Source organism: Corvus moneduloides, chromosome 2, assembly GCF_009650955.1.
Source record: "Corvus moneduloides isolate bCorMon1 chromosome 2, bCorMon1.pri, whole genome shotgun sequence".
Classification (NCBI taxonomy): Eukaryota; Metazoa; Chordata; class Aves; order Passeriformes; family Corvidae; genus Corvus; species Corvus moneduloides.
This window is the reverse complement of record NC_045477.1, coordinates 81849886-81866660: the sequence shown is the minus strand read 5'-3', so window position 1 is coordinate 81866660 and position 16775 is coordinate 81849886. Positions and strand designations below refer to the sequence as shown.

The window sequence follows — 16775 nt, the reverse complement described above, 5'->3', positions numbered from 1 at the left end:
TCAACTCTGTACAAAGTATGAGTTAGAATTGCTGGCAGATTCTTACCTTTTTCCTTCACCTCCATTGTCTGAGGTTGTGCAGCCTCCATATAGAAGCTGTTCAACTGATAATTACAGTTAGAGAAACACTTTGCTGAAAGCCTTTTTAGTAAAACAAGAATCTCAAGTTGGTTTTTTTAAGGTCCTTTCTGTGGAGAAAAGTGGTCAGTGTCAAGTTCATAAAAAATCTCAGATATCTGAAAATTATTTTGTCCCTCTTATTTTTTTTTCTGTTTTCCAAACTGCACCAACCAAATTCCTTCAAATTCTATTCATAGGTCACGTCTCTCTTGCTTCTTTCAAATGGTCTGTCACCAGTTTCTTCTGCATTTCTCTTTGTATGGAGCCAAAAAGCAGACAAAGGGCAGAAGGGCTACCAAATGCTGAGTAGAATCTTTAATAGTTTAACACTTAAAATATCTCTCCCCAAAAAAAGAGATTCACCTGTTTTTATTACAGCATGTGATCCATGGTCACTCTTAGATAATGCACTGCTGTCCATGCCACTCAGTGCTCTGGTTAAGAAGGAGTGAGTGCACTTGCACAGTTACTGTTTTACATAAATGAGGTGGAGAATTCTTACAGTAGTCATATATATCTCCTGCAAAGCAGCAAAAAGGAAAACTGAGGAAATTGTCTCATGCTGGGGCTCTCCTTATATACTTTGCTTTTAATAGTCCCATGTTAATTGTATTTTAAAAGATTGTTACTCTTTCTGTTTTAGGCAGCAATGTGCTATGTCCATGTTGCAGCACTGGTTGCAGAATATCTCACACGAAAAGGTATGATTTCAAAACCTTATTTTAATGTATTCAAATATATTTTTTCATTATGGTTTGGGAAAATCAATAGTTTCCTTGACGAAGTTGTAGGTATTTCAGTGTTCACCAGAGAAAAAATTCTGACCTAACCAGGTAGCATACTCACATATTTAGGAGTATACTTGCATATCTAAGAGGCAGCATTTCAGAAAAAGGCAAAGTAAATTTTTAGGAAAGTAAAAATTTTAGTTTTACGCTGGAGCTGCTAATAGCTCAAATCAGATCCTTTCTAAAGGAAAGTTATCAGTGAATATTCTTGTTCAACAAGGAATCCCCTCAGTGCCTCTGGGGAAACCTGGCATTGCCAGAGGAGTCAAAATAAATTTGTACAAATTTTCAGATGTTCAGTCAGTGATAATAGTGCTCAGGATGTTTCACCCTGTTGTGGTATTCTGTACCAGCAGCTGTCTGTAAAAGTGAGTTCTGATGACCCTTGAGATAGGGTAGAAAACTATCTTTAGGATCAGAAGAGTTCTCAATCAGGGATTTGAGAAAATAAAAGATTATGTGGATTTCATTAAGAAAAAGAGATCTCTAGATCTCTAGAAGAAAATTTCAGGGATCTGTTAAGACCAATTATGATGTTGAGATAGTGTTTTGGATTTGTAGGCAAATTAATGTTCGCAGGTTTTTAGCTTTGCCTTTGCATGACAGTTCAAAATGAAGCAAAATCATGAGTCTAAAAGATGACTTCTCTCTGTTCTTGTTGTGCTTCTTGCCAAATGTTTGTGTAGTGTATAGGCTATTTTCTTTGCCCCAGTGATTTCAGAACCTTCTCTGAGACCACATCTGACATATGCTGCTAGGACAAATTACTGTGTCCAGTTGGAAGAGTGCTGATACCTGATGAGAACTAGTGATAGTCTTTGTTAATTTGTGAGTCTTTTGGGTGATCTGCTATTTTGTATATTCTCATATAAAATATAGACTTCTACCTGTGGTACTACAGAAGAGTCCCTTGCATTTGAGGCAATCATTCAATAAAACCTCTGGTGATCAGAACTCCTACCTGAGCAGAAAGAATCTTTGTAGGAATGAGTTGTGAAATAAGTATGTGCGAATCAATAATATTTACTGATTGCCCTTGAGGCTTTAATTGATACAGAAAATCCTGTTTCCTTAATTCAGCAATCTGAGGTAATCAAAAAAGAGCTATACAGCATGCATAGAAGAGATGGGTTTCTTGTTAGGACATTCTGTACTCCATTTTTGCTAACTATTTTTTTTTCAGTAAAGTTAGATTGCTATTTTGTTAGGTTTTTTCCTGTTTTTCTGTGCTTGAATAATCTGGTTTGCCTTCCCTTGATCATTTTTTGTGGTTAATGTCATTCATATTGTTCAAACTGGAAAAAATGACATGCCAGGTCCTGCCCCTGTACACAGTTCCAGCATGACTTCATGGCAGTTTAATTAAATACTGTAAAAGTTACCTTGAGTATCTTAGACTTAGGGTGGAGTAGATTAGACACAAATTTTTAAGATAATGTAGGAAGATTCAGACACTACTGAGTTTGGGAGGTAAGGGTCCAGATATTAACGTTTTTGGGGTTTTTTGAAAACCCATTTGTACATTCACAGTAATGTAAAGTCTTGTATTTTAATCATGCAGTGGGAGGCTGATCTATTTCTTTATTTAGTTGGTGGTAGGTCTATTTAAGCACGGCTTCTGCTTTATGCAGAATCACAAAATGGCCCAGTGTTATCTTGCTGGAGAAAATTAAATTTGTCTATATTTCTTTTTCAATGACAGGGATGTTTAGGCAAGGTTGTACTGCTTTCAGAGTAATCACACCAAATATAGATGAAGAGGCTTCAATGATGGAGGATGTTGGAATGCAAGATGTTCACTTCAATGAAGTAAGTAAACATAAAAATACTAGAATTTACATACATGGAAAGGCTCAGGTTTTTTGCAATTTTTGTGTTTCAATCTGGAGAATTACTGATATGAGGGATATAATAGTTGGTTTTGATCTGCCATTCTTACCCTAAAGCTGAAATAAAAAATTTCTCTGAGGTGTCCCAGATTTAGAGAATTTACTATATACATATATATTAAATATAGTGCTAGCACATCAACACAACACCACTTCTGGAATAAAAGCAAAACGGGGTTTTACTCTAGTTGACAGGATGAACACTAATGTGGGTTATTTATTAGAGCTAGCAAAATCTGTTGTTTTGCCAAACTGAGTTGGATTTAGAGTATTACTCCACCAGAAATCATGAAAATGTGTTCACTGGTTTTTGCTGTTTACAGTTTTCCTAAGCAAATATGCCATAACAATGAAACTGGCACCAGACTCATGTCCATGTGTTTTTTCTGGCTTAAGTTTCATTCCTTGTCTCTTTGCTGATCCATCTGTGCTAACTCTGCAGTAAATTTTACTAGTAACCAGCCTATATGAAAATATTATGAATAATCTTGCTTATGAAAAGCTATGTCTACAATATGTATTTGCTGGTCTAGTTGTGGAAGAGAGGGACAGACCACTGCTGGCAGCAGTCAGGTTGGAAAACCCCCTCGTTTGTAAGCATAACTGTACAACAAAAGTATTTTTCTTTTGTGTTTTAAGTAGTGTATGGTGAAGCTGTGTGACAATATTATTTGACTGTGCAAATTGTTTAGTGGTTTTTTGGTTTTTTTTTCAATTTTTTTGCTGTCTTTTTAAAATCATTGATTCTTCTGATCCAGCATGAAATTTAGCATGTTAGTCAAAGCAAAATGCAAGCTGCTCTAAGCTGTTGAAGATCAGGAATCCTAGCGACTACTGCTGATGGAAAGTTTTGTTGGAAATTTCTGTCGCTGTTTTCCTGCCAGACCATTTGTCAGAGTTAAATTATTACGCATTTTTTAAAAAATGGAATGTCTTTATTCTTTTTCTCATTGCACTCCCTGCAAAAAGAATATACTGCTTTTTCTGGGTCATTGAACCCTACACAAATTTATTTCCATCTCTCAGTATTTCCGTGGAATGGAAGTAGGCCAAGAGTGAGATTGTAAGCCTGTACAGCTTGCAGAAGGATCAAACCAAGCCAAATTTCATTTTTTCCCTGCTTGCAACCCTTTCTAAACTTAACCATGTAGTACTCTAACTGATGAAATACTGAAAGAAGTTACTATTTTTCAGATAACTTCTCAAAGTTGTCTGAAACACAGGAAAAGTAATAATGGGGAGAAATAATCATTGTAATAACAACAAGAGTAACAAGAGGGAAGACCTGTTTGGCTTTAGCAGACTAAGCATCATGGGTATTTACCCATCATAATTTTATGATTATTACTATTTCATAGAAGTACTTCAAACCACGTAGTTCCTTAAGGAATAGGAACCTATTTATATAGGGAGTGTTTCCTCAGTATGTTCATATGTAAGCAGAACTGTATTGTCTAAGAAAAAAATGATATGACAGATCAATTGGGTACAGAAATCAAGAAGAAGAAACATCTTTCAAGCTGTATTTTACTACTGCTTAGCAAAATGATGCTCTGATGGGAGTTCTTCCTGTACATGGTAACAAGCCATGTGGAATTTCTTCCCTTAAAACTTGAGATTTCCCTGTTTGCTCGTTGTTTTAGAGTTAAATCTCCAAAGGAGCATTTACAAGTATTGGAGGATCAGAGACAATCCCTTCATGTTTCTAAAAGGGACGCAACATCTTTCATATTCTCCAGTTTATAAAAATTGTTCTGAATTAAGTGAAATTTTTCTTAAGATTTTATACAGTTTCTCATTTTTAAAAAATTGAAATTTGGGAATTCTCAATTTAGGTCTCATTTTAAAAGAATTCTCTCTGAGGCCAGGGTTACCTAAGTTAGTCAGATGAAAAAACAAAATTTAGTTTGGGATTTTCATTTTTAAGAAGGCTACTGTGTGCATTTCATCAAAACAGTTGCTTGCCTGTGACATTCCGTGAAAGGCATTATCCTAATTTGCAGATGAGTAAATGACAGAGCCTCACAGGAGCACAGTGTCCTCTCAAGGCTGTGCAAAGAAAGTGCAAAGCCTGCACCTGCAAAAAAAGGAAAAAAGAGGAAAAAAAAATCTCAGTACAGGCTGAGCAGCAGCTCTATAGAAAGACCTAGAAGTTTTAGTGGACAAGAACTTGATTGGGAATCATCAGTGTGGCTTTGTGGAAATAAAGGCCAGTGCAGGCTGCATTGTGTTAAAGAGAGGATTGAATCAAGAAGCAGAGGGAAGTGGGGTTTTCCCCTTCTAACTTCTCATTTGTTTGTGGAGCCCCATCTCTAACCTTGTGTCCAGTACTGACCCCCAAAATTCAAGACAGGTATCAGCAAACTGGAAAAAGTCCAGCTCCTAAACTGGTTAGTAGAAGAATCAGACTTTTCCAAGAAGAACACCATTAAAGAGCAAGAGGCCATTCTCACAGGCGTCAAGGGAAACTCATTGCACATAGAGAGAAGAACTTCTCCCATGAGAATGGATAAGCATTGAGACAGGGGGCTCAGAAATGTTGTGCTCTTTTGCTCCATAGCTCTCCTACTTGAAGCTTCTGCTCTTTATGTTCTTTTCCTTTTGTAAACAAAATTTTACTTCTTTGCTACATCTGGATGCCCTCTGGTGTCTGAATTGAGACTTGTGTCATAAAAGTGTTTGTGGACAGCCCTTGTGGTCCAGCAGTGACACTGCTCTGTCAGTTGTCAGCACTTGGCTGCTGAGGATGGAGATACTGGGGAGTCTGTGCAGCCCCATAATGACCGGGGGAAAGGAGAAAATGTTTTAAGGTCTGTTGCAGCACATGGATAAGGGTATCATTTTTTAGTCTCTTTGCTCTCAGTGTTAAAAGTTGATTTTCTTAGTGATGTCTTTATGCTGACTTAGTCTGCTACTAGAGGGAAGAAGGAGGTGGAATAGAGTAGCTTCTAAGCATGAAGGGAGTTTTTTCCAGCTTCTGCCTTCACTACTGCAATGCAAGAATGGTAGAAGCAGGTCTCAGGAATTCCCAAGAATATCTAAAAGAAGCGTGCTGTTTGTGGTAAATACAAAGGGTATGTGTGAGCACTCAGACCATTCTGTGTTATTTTACTTCCTTTTAGCAATTTTTGCCGCAATAACTTAAATTACTACATGTAGATAATTCTGTTTTGAGGCAAGATTTCCCTTTTCACTGGTAAGAACTGTGGTAGAATTATTTGCTGTGCTTTTTATGGGTACTAATTTTTCTACATTTTCAAATGTGTATCCAAATCTAGGATGTGCTGATGGAATTGCTGGAGCAGTGTGCTGATGGACTCTGGAAGGCAGAACGCTATGAACTCATTGCTGACATATATAAACTTATAATTCCCATTTATGAAAAACGGAGGGACTTTGAGGTACTTAATTAATCAAAAGTAGATTTGAGCAAGAAAAATATCCTGAATTTTCAAGTCTAACTGCATGACACATAGGACATCACATAAGAAGAGTATTAAAATAGTAACTCAAATTTGGATGTGTTGAAATTTTTGTTTTAATTTTAAATACATTTTTTTCTTTAAATATAAATTATTAAAAATTAGTCTTACATATTGTCATCCTGATACAAGTGCTAAACCTAATACTACCATTCAATAAAAGAATGTTTTCAGTTGTTACTGGCTACAAGAGCATTATTTGTTATTTTTAGACAGGAAAGTTCTGCTTTGCTCTTCTCCCTCATTATTGTTCTCTTTTACTTTTAGAGGCTTGCTCACTTGTATGACACCCTTCATCGAGCATACAGTAAAGTTACAGAAGTTATGCATACAGGCAAGAGGCTGCTGGGAACTTATTTCAGGGTAGCATTCTTTGGACAAGTGAGTGTTACTTACTTTCACTCTCTGCTTTATGCAGTAAGAAAAACCTGAGTTTATTTTACAAGGTTTACTCTTTCATCATCTGTATTGATACCGTGACATAAAAAGGACAAGGAATGTGTTCTGTATGAAATAAAGAAACACCACCAGTAATTTATTTTAAAACATTTATCAATTCCAGTAAAATTCGTATTATTTTCCTCAGTAAATTTTTTGCCTTTTTCCCTTTTTCTTTTTTTTGTTTACTACCTTAAGGCAGCGGTAAGTTTTCTGTAATGTCAGTTCTTAGCAATGTATTGACTTAATGTCTGTAGTGCTACAGTGTGGTTTGCAAGGCTGCTTCTTAGATGGGTATGCATTAATAGCCATTGCAAGTCAAAAAGTAACATCAAGCTCCATTTAGAGAACGGATCACTCTTTTCTATGCATCAGTATTGCATGCTTCAGACCAAAGTTCTGGCTGTGTATTGGCAGCTTCACATCCTCTGGTACATGTCTAGAATGCCTCTGTATCCCTATGGTATCACGCAGTATCAAGTAATACACTCTCTACGTGCATAGCCCAGTTGCTTAATTGTTCAGCTGAGCATGGAGAATTGTAAAATACTCTGAGCAGTATAACTTTACATGTATTCTGTTGTCTTTTATGACTTTATAGCAATACCAGTTTACAGACAGTGAAACAGATGTTGAGGTAATTACAGTAACCGCTTACAAAGCAAGCAATGCAGTACAAACTGCTGCATTTCACCTTAGTTTGGTGTGGGTATTTTTGTCAATCTAGCCTGTGTTTATACATGATATGTTGTGCTTTTCTATTTTGTCTGTTTCGTTTATGACAAAAATATTTATTTTCTGGTTTCAAACATGAACTCAACATGGCTTGTTGTTTTAAACCAAAGAACTGTTTCACTTTCCATGTATTGAGCATTTAGTTGTGGTTTTAAAATGCTATGTGTAATAAAATAAAGAAGTACATACCAAAAGTGCATCATAAAATTAAGATCTTTGCATAATAAAATTTTGTTTTACGGAATTGATTTTTTATTACTACCTAAGGAAAATTTTCAGATTAGTTTTATGTAAACTTTTGCCAAAATAGTCACTTGTGAATCGGGTAGTTCTGTTGGGCAAGACCATCAGTTTTGGCAAGTGAAACAGTGCTGCAAGTTCACTTTTAAATAAAAGTGAAGGAAATTTATCTCAAAGGCTCGGCACACCATAGAATTGCTACAAACTTTTAAAATTTAAACTCTATGTTTCCATTATCTTTCATTCATGTTGTAGTAGAGAATTACATTTTTCTGTTGTTTTTTATTCTCTTAGGAAACCTTTTTACTTAGATTTTAATTTCTGTCTATTTATGTTTGCTTGAATACTAATGTTAAATGTTTATATTTCCTTTGAACCACACACATTATGTCCATCTTAGTATCGTTTGTTCTCCAATTTTTTACAGGGTTTCTTTGAGGATGAAGATGGAAAAGAATACATCTACAAAGAGCCTAAACTCACGCCTCTTTCAGAAATTTCCCAAAGACTCCAAAAACTCTACTCTGACAAATTTGGAGCTGAAAATGTCAAAATGATTCAGGATTCTGGCAAAGTATGATCTTTATTTTCTCTAAAAAATTCTAATATATTGCTCTGCCTAGTTCACTTGACCATGGAATCACTGTCTGTTACTCATTTGGCACACAAGCATCTGTGTCTAAAAACTCTACTGTTTGAAAGGCATGAGAGGAATATTATCTCCTACTAAATATGCCTTTTAGAACAGCCAAAATGCTTAATTTCTGTAGTGTTACCTCTCAAAACAATGATTGTATCTTAGAACAAATTTGGATTATGATCATACTCCGTGTTAACTTTAGCTGTATTTCCTGCTATTCATGCACTGTCATTCTTTGGAAGTTCTTCCCTTTTCCACATGTCAGCCTTAGACTTTATGGTAATTTTTTCTTCACCCTTAGACATTATGGTGATTTCCTCTTAGTATAATTTCATGGCTCTTTTTGTTCCTTGATAAGGATCCTTTTGAATCCTTGATTCAAAAATTTCTGTGCTTTTTGGCCTTAAAGTGCAGCAATGGTGGGCATTTCAATATTGGAACTTTAAACGGAGAGGAGAACTTGATGCAAGGGTTGGGTTTCGTCATCACAGGCAGTTTAAAAAAAACACCAAAACCCAAACAAACCAAGACTAACAAAAAAAATCCACAACATGCTGTAATGCATCTAGTTGTCTTTCTTCCTAATTGCTAAAAACTGAATACAGGTAACCCCTGTGAAAGCATGAACATTTCCCATGTTTTCAATAATTCGGAGGTTAAGAGACCAAATTTAATTTCTGGAAGTTGTGTGACTACTGTTAGATCCACTTTATTCACAGTGTAGCTATTTGATTTATTTTTTTTTGTCCTGTTTTTAAGGTAAATCCTAAGGATTTAGATTCAAAATATGCATATATTCAAGTTACACATGTAATTCCATACTTTGAAGAAAAAGAATTGCAGGAGAGAAAAACAGATTTTGAAAGGACTCATAACATTCGTCGCTTTATGTTTGAGATGCCTTTCACTCAAGGTGGTAAGAGACAAGGAGGAGTAGAAGAACAGTGTAAGCGACGGACTATTTTGACAGGTACTGATGGAATGGAATGCTTTGACTGCAAGCATTAGTTCAAGTGGTCTAATTATGGTCTGTATGGGTTTTTCTATTTCACCTAATTAAGTCCTTCATAGCTATCAGCTAAAATCCTTTTCGTATTTTTGGCCATAACTAGGTTTTTCAGATTTGTTTCTTCTGTGGGGAATCCTCAAAATTATTATCTTTTTCCTTAAGCTTCCAGAATTCTGAATCTGGAGTCTGGCTTTCCTTTTTCTTAGAAAAGGACTTTTGTGGTTTTTCTCTGTTAAATGTGAGTTTCTGTATTAATATCGTTGTAAAAACAAATAAGTGAGTTTATAATTTTAGTTGTCCATAGCCGGTACTTGTGAGGAAATAGAAAATCAGCTTTGCTCTTTTTGATTCTTCTCTTCCTTGGGATGTGTGAATGAAAAGCAATTCTTTTTACAGTTCTCAAATGAATTAAGTTCCAGTGGTTTATTTCCTGATGGGTATTAGTAGTAGTAATTACAACAATCTTTCTTTGCTGTAATGCATGTAAAGCTGTGCATATTTACATTTCAGTGTTCTGTTTCCCTGTCTATTTGGCAGTATTTCTAATTATGTAAGTTATTAAATTGGGCAATTAATTACATCAAAATGAGATTTTAGCATAAGATTCTCTCAAAGCACAGCTTATTAGAAAATCTTTTCCTAACTATATTAAACTTGTTTCTTTCCACAGCTATACATTGTTTCCCATATGTGAAAAAGCGCATTCCAGTGATGTACCAGCACCACACTGATTTAAACCCAATTGAAGTAGCCATTGATGAAATGAGTAAAAAAGTTGCAGAGCTTAGGCAGCTTTGCTCTTCAGCTGAAGTAGATATGATCAAATTGCAGCTAAAGCTACAGGGAAGTGTCAGTGTTCAGGTAAGACCTTTGCTATACAGCTGTTTAATTTGCTTCTGTCTTTGAAAAATTATATAAGTAGCATTTTATAATTAGCTTCTATTCTGTATGTTCAAGGGTGTCCTAAGTTAGAAATATACTCACTGTCTGCAGTTACTTCCTGAATAGGAAAAGCAATAAAAGTATTTCATATAAACAACTTATCAGAGACAGTTACATGAAAGAATTAAGATTCATCTCTGGAATCTGTTGCGTTCTGAGCCCCACCAGATTTTGGTGTAAAGCTGAAACTGCTATAAGATAATGAATGAACATGAGGGTAAAGTAGCATATTTTGCCTAGCTGTGGGTCTGCCCACAGTAGGTCCAGCACATTTTTGTAAGAACCCTATGGAGACAAAGAGTGACTGATAATACACAGGAGGAAGGTGATAGTAGAAAATCCCTGTGTCCAACATGTCTTTTTGCCTAAGGCAGTCAAGAACTGGAATGTATAGAGAAGCCATCAGATTCACCAAAACAGGGTACCTGAAGCAGGTGTAGCAAGTACAAGTCAATATGGTAAGGATCTTCAAAATGCAGTGACAAAAGTGCTGCTCTATTATTTTAAACTAATTCGAAACAAAAGAGCTGTTAACACAGTCATCTGAAATGACTAGTTGTCACATTCAGCAGAAAAGGGAAGAAAACCAAACCAAGGTTCCAGAATCAGCAAGTTGTCAAGCTAGTATTTGGGGTGAGAAGGGAGAGGCTCATATTGATAATATGGAGGAAGAGTAAGGATGAGTCAGAAGTCACTGAATTCACTTCTCCTGTAGCTGCCATAAGAGCACAATTAAACTTCTGCAGATTGTTGCAGAATTCTCAGCTTGGAAAACTGTTTTCAATAAATAAGCAGACCAAACAGTAGTAGGTTTAGCTCATTTTGCCACCCTAATTTCATAAACCAAGATGACAGATTGGAAGTATCTGCAGTTACCTTGCAACGTCACCGAAGTGGTTTCTTTGTGCCAGGACGGGTTCATAGCACTGGAACTCCTGCTCATAACTCATAACTCCTGCTCTTATGTTCCAACTCTAGCAGTTTTCTTGTTTTGTAAGTCCAGCTTTTTTTAAATCAATGTATTCTTATTAAAAAAATCAAATCCAATAGACACCTGTAGCACCTGTTATTGCTAAGATATTATGTCAGATATCTGACTGTTTTTTTTATCTTATTCTTTTTAGGTTAATGCTGGTCCATTAGCATATGCAAGAGCTTTCTTAGATGACACTAACACCAAAAGATATCCAGACAATAAAGTAAAGCTACTAAAGGAGGTTTTTAGGTATGGTGTGGAGGGTTTGGGATTTCTTGGGGATGGGGGAGAGGGAAGATAAAAATGGACCTTTTTTCCAAGACTCATAAAAATTATTTTTGAAACTTCTAACATTTAAAGTGTTCTGATTCATTAAAAACATACTTTAAGCTAACATTTTAAATCAATCTTTTGGGTTTCTGTTTGAGAACTTCCTTATTTTCTCTAAATCAGGCAATTTGTTGAAGCCTGTGGGCATGCTCTGGGTATAAATGAACGACTGATAAAGGAAGATCAGTTGGAATATCAAGAAGAAATGAAGGCCAACTACAGAGAAATGGCAAAAGAGCTTTCTGAAATAATGCATGAACAAGTATGTGCTGAAATTAAGTTATACATACCATCATTCAGAATGTAACTGTAATGTGAAAACAATAGGGAAAATGTATGTAATGCTTTACACAAAGGATTGTTTCTTTTTTTTCTTTCTATCAGATTATAAGTCTGTCACGAAACTGTGGTCCTTCAATTTTTTTTGTTTGTGTATTTTCGTGGTACCAGCCTGGTTTTTCTTAGGCAAGGAAGACAACAATAAAGACAAAACAAATGTAATGAAATAAATAAATATGATCTGCAAGCTTAGCCCTTTCTTGTTTGATTTTGGAGGTATAAATAATTGCTTTTGCAACAAAGAATTAAGCATCTTTCAAGAGGTATTCCAGTCTGTTTTCTTGAGGGAAGTCCAATACTGACGAGGTAGAAATATGGGGGAAGGAAAACCAGAATTTTTGTGGAGTGAGGTGTACCACTCAACCCTTGCATCTGGGTTCCGTAGTAGAATTGTCTTCTGACTTCAAAGGCAAAGATATTATTTCCAGGAGGACAGGAAGAGCTGAAGTTTGGTGCTCGATCCCTGCCTTCTTGACATTTTTATTCATTGTATTCATCACTTCAGGCTCCTTTCATCCACTGTTACTTGTATAACTTTTTTCCAGAACCAGAGAATGGCTCATAATTCTTAAGAGAGATTTGCCTTTATTCTACCCTTGCTTGGATGGTATCCAAAACTTTTATGGCAACTTTTTTCTATTCAAAAATGCCACTTGTTGAAAGTTCACTTCACACGCTTTGTTGCTTTCCGTTATTTCCTGATGTGGTTTTTCAGGTACTGTGTTCTGAGTAGCTCTGTGATATGATATAACTATGATGAAGCACATTGGCTTTATTTTCCTTCTTCTATTTTGATATCCTGTCACAGAGAGGAGCTTATGACAAAACTAACTCTCTTTTAGCACCATCAATAGAGAACGTTGTGAACCAAAGTTTACAGGAAGTGATACAATTTTTCCAGAATTATGTGGTTGGATGTGGTATTTTAATAAAAAACAGTAGTAGAAGAAAACAGTTTTGAAAGATTTGTGGAACAGAAAAAGAGTTTGCTTAGCTAACAAAAGTGGGACAGTTTGATTATATTTCAATGTGATTTACTGATAAACAGAGGAGGGTTTAGAATGGAGGATAACTGACTGGAAAGCTGATTGAGATGAACAAGGTACATGAGAGAATTAGACAGCTATAGAGAATACTGCTTTAGAAAGGAAAGGCAAGTGTTTGGGTCAAAGAATTTAATGATATATGCAAGATTAGCATTCCCCTGGCACAGGAAAAAGTAAAGGAATATAATGAAAATTTGTGCACAAGAAAAAATACTTTGAGCTTAGTGCAAGATTTAGATGTTTAAAAAATGCTGAAGTATGTGAGTTTCCAAAGATTGGTGATAAGAAAAAGCATGTCCTGCAACATCAGGAGTAAATTACATTGCACCTTCTTCTCTTGGTTTACATTTAGACAAAAAAATGATATCCATAAGATACTGTGAACGGAATATGAAAGTACAGCACTGACTGCAGTAATATGTACTATTAGCCTACCACTGTGTTCTTTTTATAGAAATGTAATTAGTTGTACATAATTAAAACATGCAATGTTGGTGGTGGTATTGCTTTTTTTTGCTTTGGGGTTTTTTTTTTCAATTAGACTGATAACTTCCCTAAAGGCTTAGAAACATGAAGGTCTTTACACCTTTATGTGTCTGCCTATTGCTGTTTTGGGAAAAAAGAGCTTTGCATCACTGAATAAACTATTAGCTGTAATGTAACACTGCAAAGTCTTAACAACTGCAAAAAATTTGTAATTTTAAAAATGCATAAAAAAACCTTAACAGATTTTTCTTTTTTTCTCCTCTGCTGCTTGCCAATATGATCAGATGGGATGGTAATTAGTTTTCTCTACTTCGATTCTCTTAGTTTGTCTAATCTTTATATAATTCCTTTTTTTGTGGTATTTTTAATTTTAGCATATATTTACTTATAGCTGGTAAGAACAAAGTCTTTTCAGTGCTTCGATAGCTTTTTGTAAGAAATGCTCAAATCATACATCTAAGTCAAACAAGGAAAACCAAAAAAGGCAAAAAGTGAGCTTGTTGTCACTATGAAACTCCTTTTGAAAGTTAACAGGAGGAATGAGAGAAACTGTCCAGCTGTCCTCTACAGAGGACAGTGTAATATCTAAGTTAGGAGACTGATATTGGGGAAGTAACTTCTAAATCTAGGAGAAGGTGGCTGAAAAGAGTAACCGTCATCAAAAGTTTTGTGCAGTTGAAAAAGTACTGGGAGGTTGAGTTGACAAGCAACACACCATGAAATTGGTTATTTGTTTTAGACGTGCCTGTGTCATTTTGTAACATTTTGGTAAATACATGTCTTTCCCTTTAAGATTACTCCGGTGGAAGAAAAGGCCAGTGTCATGCCCAACTCGCTACACATTTTCAACGCCATAAGTGGAACGCCGACAAGCACAACAGTTCATGGGATGCCCAGTTCTTCTTCAGTTGCATGATTGTTTTGTAAAGGGAAGTATGTTTGTTTCTTTTAAAGTTTGTGGATTTGCTTCATCGTGTGCAAACTCAGGATGACCTTGAAGCTAAATGTTGGGCACGTGCAAACTGCGTAGTTCATGCGAATGTCTGAGCACACTTAGCAAGTAGCAGTTACTGGTAATAATAGTCTTTTAGAGTAAGGGAGGCACACATATATATTTTTTAACCTTGCTGGTAAAATTTAAAGGTGTTCACAATGTCATTGCAGAAGTGCGTGTTGGAAAATTATAAAGTTGAAGTTAGCTTCTGTTTTTCATTAGAAAGTATTATTAAAATGAATTGCACATTACAAAAAAAGTGTCGTGGGATGTAATTTTGCAGATATGTAACATTCAGGTGTTCTTTTTGTGTATGGCACATAGAGATTCCAAGTACAAGAGCTATTTTGGGGCTAGACAGAGACACTAGTTTTTGGGGTTTAATGGAACTGACAATAGTAGTTTTTGTACCATTTGGCAAATTGTTGTGCTTTATTTTATACCTTGTTGCATTTTGGAGGTATGCGAGCTTAGATCTTACTAAACAACTAAATACAACCAAAGGTCTGTATTAATGAACACTGAGTTACACTAAAATATCAATAGTAGTAAATTGTTATGTACATATTGTTTGTTAATACAGTCCATACAGTCTGTACATAAATGTATTACATTTCTAAGCATTTTTTTAATATTCATACCAGCTCTTATCATTCTGCTTTCAGTTTATTTTGAAAATTTGCTCATTCCAAGTATATGCAGACTTTACAGTTCATTTATCCCTGTATATAAATAAGTGCAATATAAAGATGTATACAGTCTTTGCTATGTTAGGTTTATATGCAGTTATTAAAAGAAAAACCTTTTTTGCCAAAGCAATGGAGTATGTAATTGGTAATCATGGTTACTGTGGTAAATGGTGGTATAATTTAAAGCTTTTTCCATATTCTTATTCTTTTAAGACATTAATTTAGTAATTTTATATTTGGGGGAAATAAAGGTTTTTAATTTTATTTAACTGGAAGCACTGTCCTGCTGTAATTAAACATTCTGTACTACATCTATATTAAAAGGAAAAAGGTAGTTACTTTTCTCACTGTGTGCTGCGTTTTTTTGTTTAGATTTATCCCTGACATTTGGGAAAAATGAGAACTTGATAAAAAAAGGCTTTTGGCGTCCTGCATATGAGATGAGATGCAGACACTTGTAGGGCTTATTTCATATTCCCTGTCAATAAAGGGAATTAAACCGTTAGTTAAGACATCACTTTCGAGTCACTCACAGTTGGCTCAAGTACCATGTTACTGTAACTACAGGTTGTTATTCACTAGAACAGTTAATATTAGGAGGTCTTCAAAACTTTTCATCACATGGCAGTAGAAATGATCTTTTCCTTGTGACATGCGGTTTACTGTCATTTTCTGTAGCATAGCATGAAACACATATGTTGCCATTACTCATCAAAGATTTTTTCTAAAGCAGCTCATCCTGGCAGGGAAATGCTGGATATACTCTGCTTTTTCTAATTATGTTTCTGAAGCAAAATTTCTGGTCGTTTAAAATACTTTTACCTGAAGAGGAAAAAAATCATACACTTCGAGACAATGAGCTGGTAAGGCTGTAAGAGGCAGACCCTTTTCTTCTCCTCGGCTCTAAATGCTTCACACTTTTGCTCATCTGTGAAAATGGGTGTAGGAACACCTACCTCAAAATGTATTTCATTATTGGGAGAATATATCCTAAAGCTGTTTTGCCATTTGGGAAGACTTCTGTATCCCTGTATTAGTAGACATTGTGTACATCACGATGGCTTCTTTCAGTTGCCTCATTTTTTCTGGGAACGGAACTGACAGTTTCCCTTTGGCACAGAGACCTCAATTGGATGAAGGCGTATCTGATAACTAACCTATAAATGTAGTATGTATTCAGAATTGAATATTTATCTGTGTCTCTGTGTGTGTATATACAGGCACATCAAATACATGTGTAACTGGTTTGCTGAAACTTGGCCTATGAAAAACAGCAAACTGTAGTTGACAAAACATTGCTCTAGGTTTACACAGGGTTAAATCATTAATGATTAACACATATTCAACTCTATAAACAAAGTGTCTGTAGGCGTAATCTCATGTGATACATTTATATGAGGGAACACACCCTCTGCTGTTTTGGCTTTATATATGCTAAGATAGTAAATGTGGGCATTTCCCTCCTGAATAATTCCTTCTGTACCAGCTTCCCTTCTCTGTTGTTACTTCTGTAACACATAAATTAAGTATCCAATATGGGTTAATTTATTTATAAAGACTTGGGATCTCTGCGGGTTTTGGATTAGAGTTTATTTTCTTCACAGTAGCTGGTATGGGGCTGTGTTTTTGATT

The 16775-nt window shown here is 35.5% G+C and overlaps 1 protein-coding gene across 21 annotated transcripts in view; it reads left to right on the top strand.

Annotated features, from left to right (window-relative positions):
- Window positions 1-15487, top strand: part of DOCK9 (dedicator of cytokinesis 9) — a 116852-nt gene extending 101365 nt beyond the window's left edge. For 13 of the 21 annotated variants that reach the window (XM_032100108.1, XM_032100094.1, XM_032100098.1 and 10 more), the window contains 12 exons: window positions 764-821; window positions 2611-2717; window positions 6076-6198; window positions 6547-6660; window positions 6916-6921; window positions 7319-7354; window positions 8120-8266; window positions 9092-9302; window positions 10012-10202; window positions 11408-11508; window positions 11713-11851; window positions 14254-15487. In XM_032100108.1, coding sequence (XP_031955999.1) covers window positions 764-821; window positions 2611-2717; window positions 6076-6198; window positions 6547-6660; window positions 6916-6921; window positions 7319-7354; window positions 8120-8266; window positions 9092-9302; window positions 10012-10202; window positions 11408-11508; window positions 11713-11851; window positions 14254-14376 — 1356 coding nt within the window. In that variant the 3' untranslated portion in view covers window positions 14377-15487. Of the gene's footprint in view, window positions 1-763; window positions 822-2610; window positions 2718-6075; window positions 6199-6546; window positions 6661-6915; window positions 6922-7318; window positions 7355-8119; window positions 8267-9091; window positions 9303-10011; window positions 10203-11407; window positions 11509-11712; window positions 11852-13744; window positions 13753-14253 lie in introns of all 21 variants that reach the window. The other 8 variants (XM_032100112.1, XM_032100105.1, XM_032100092.1 and 5 more) reach the window with 3 other exon arrangements.
- Window positions 15488-16775: the final 1288 nt, after the last annotated feature.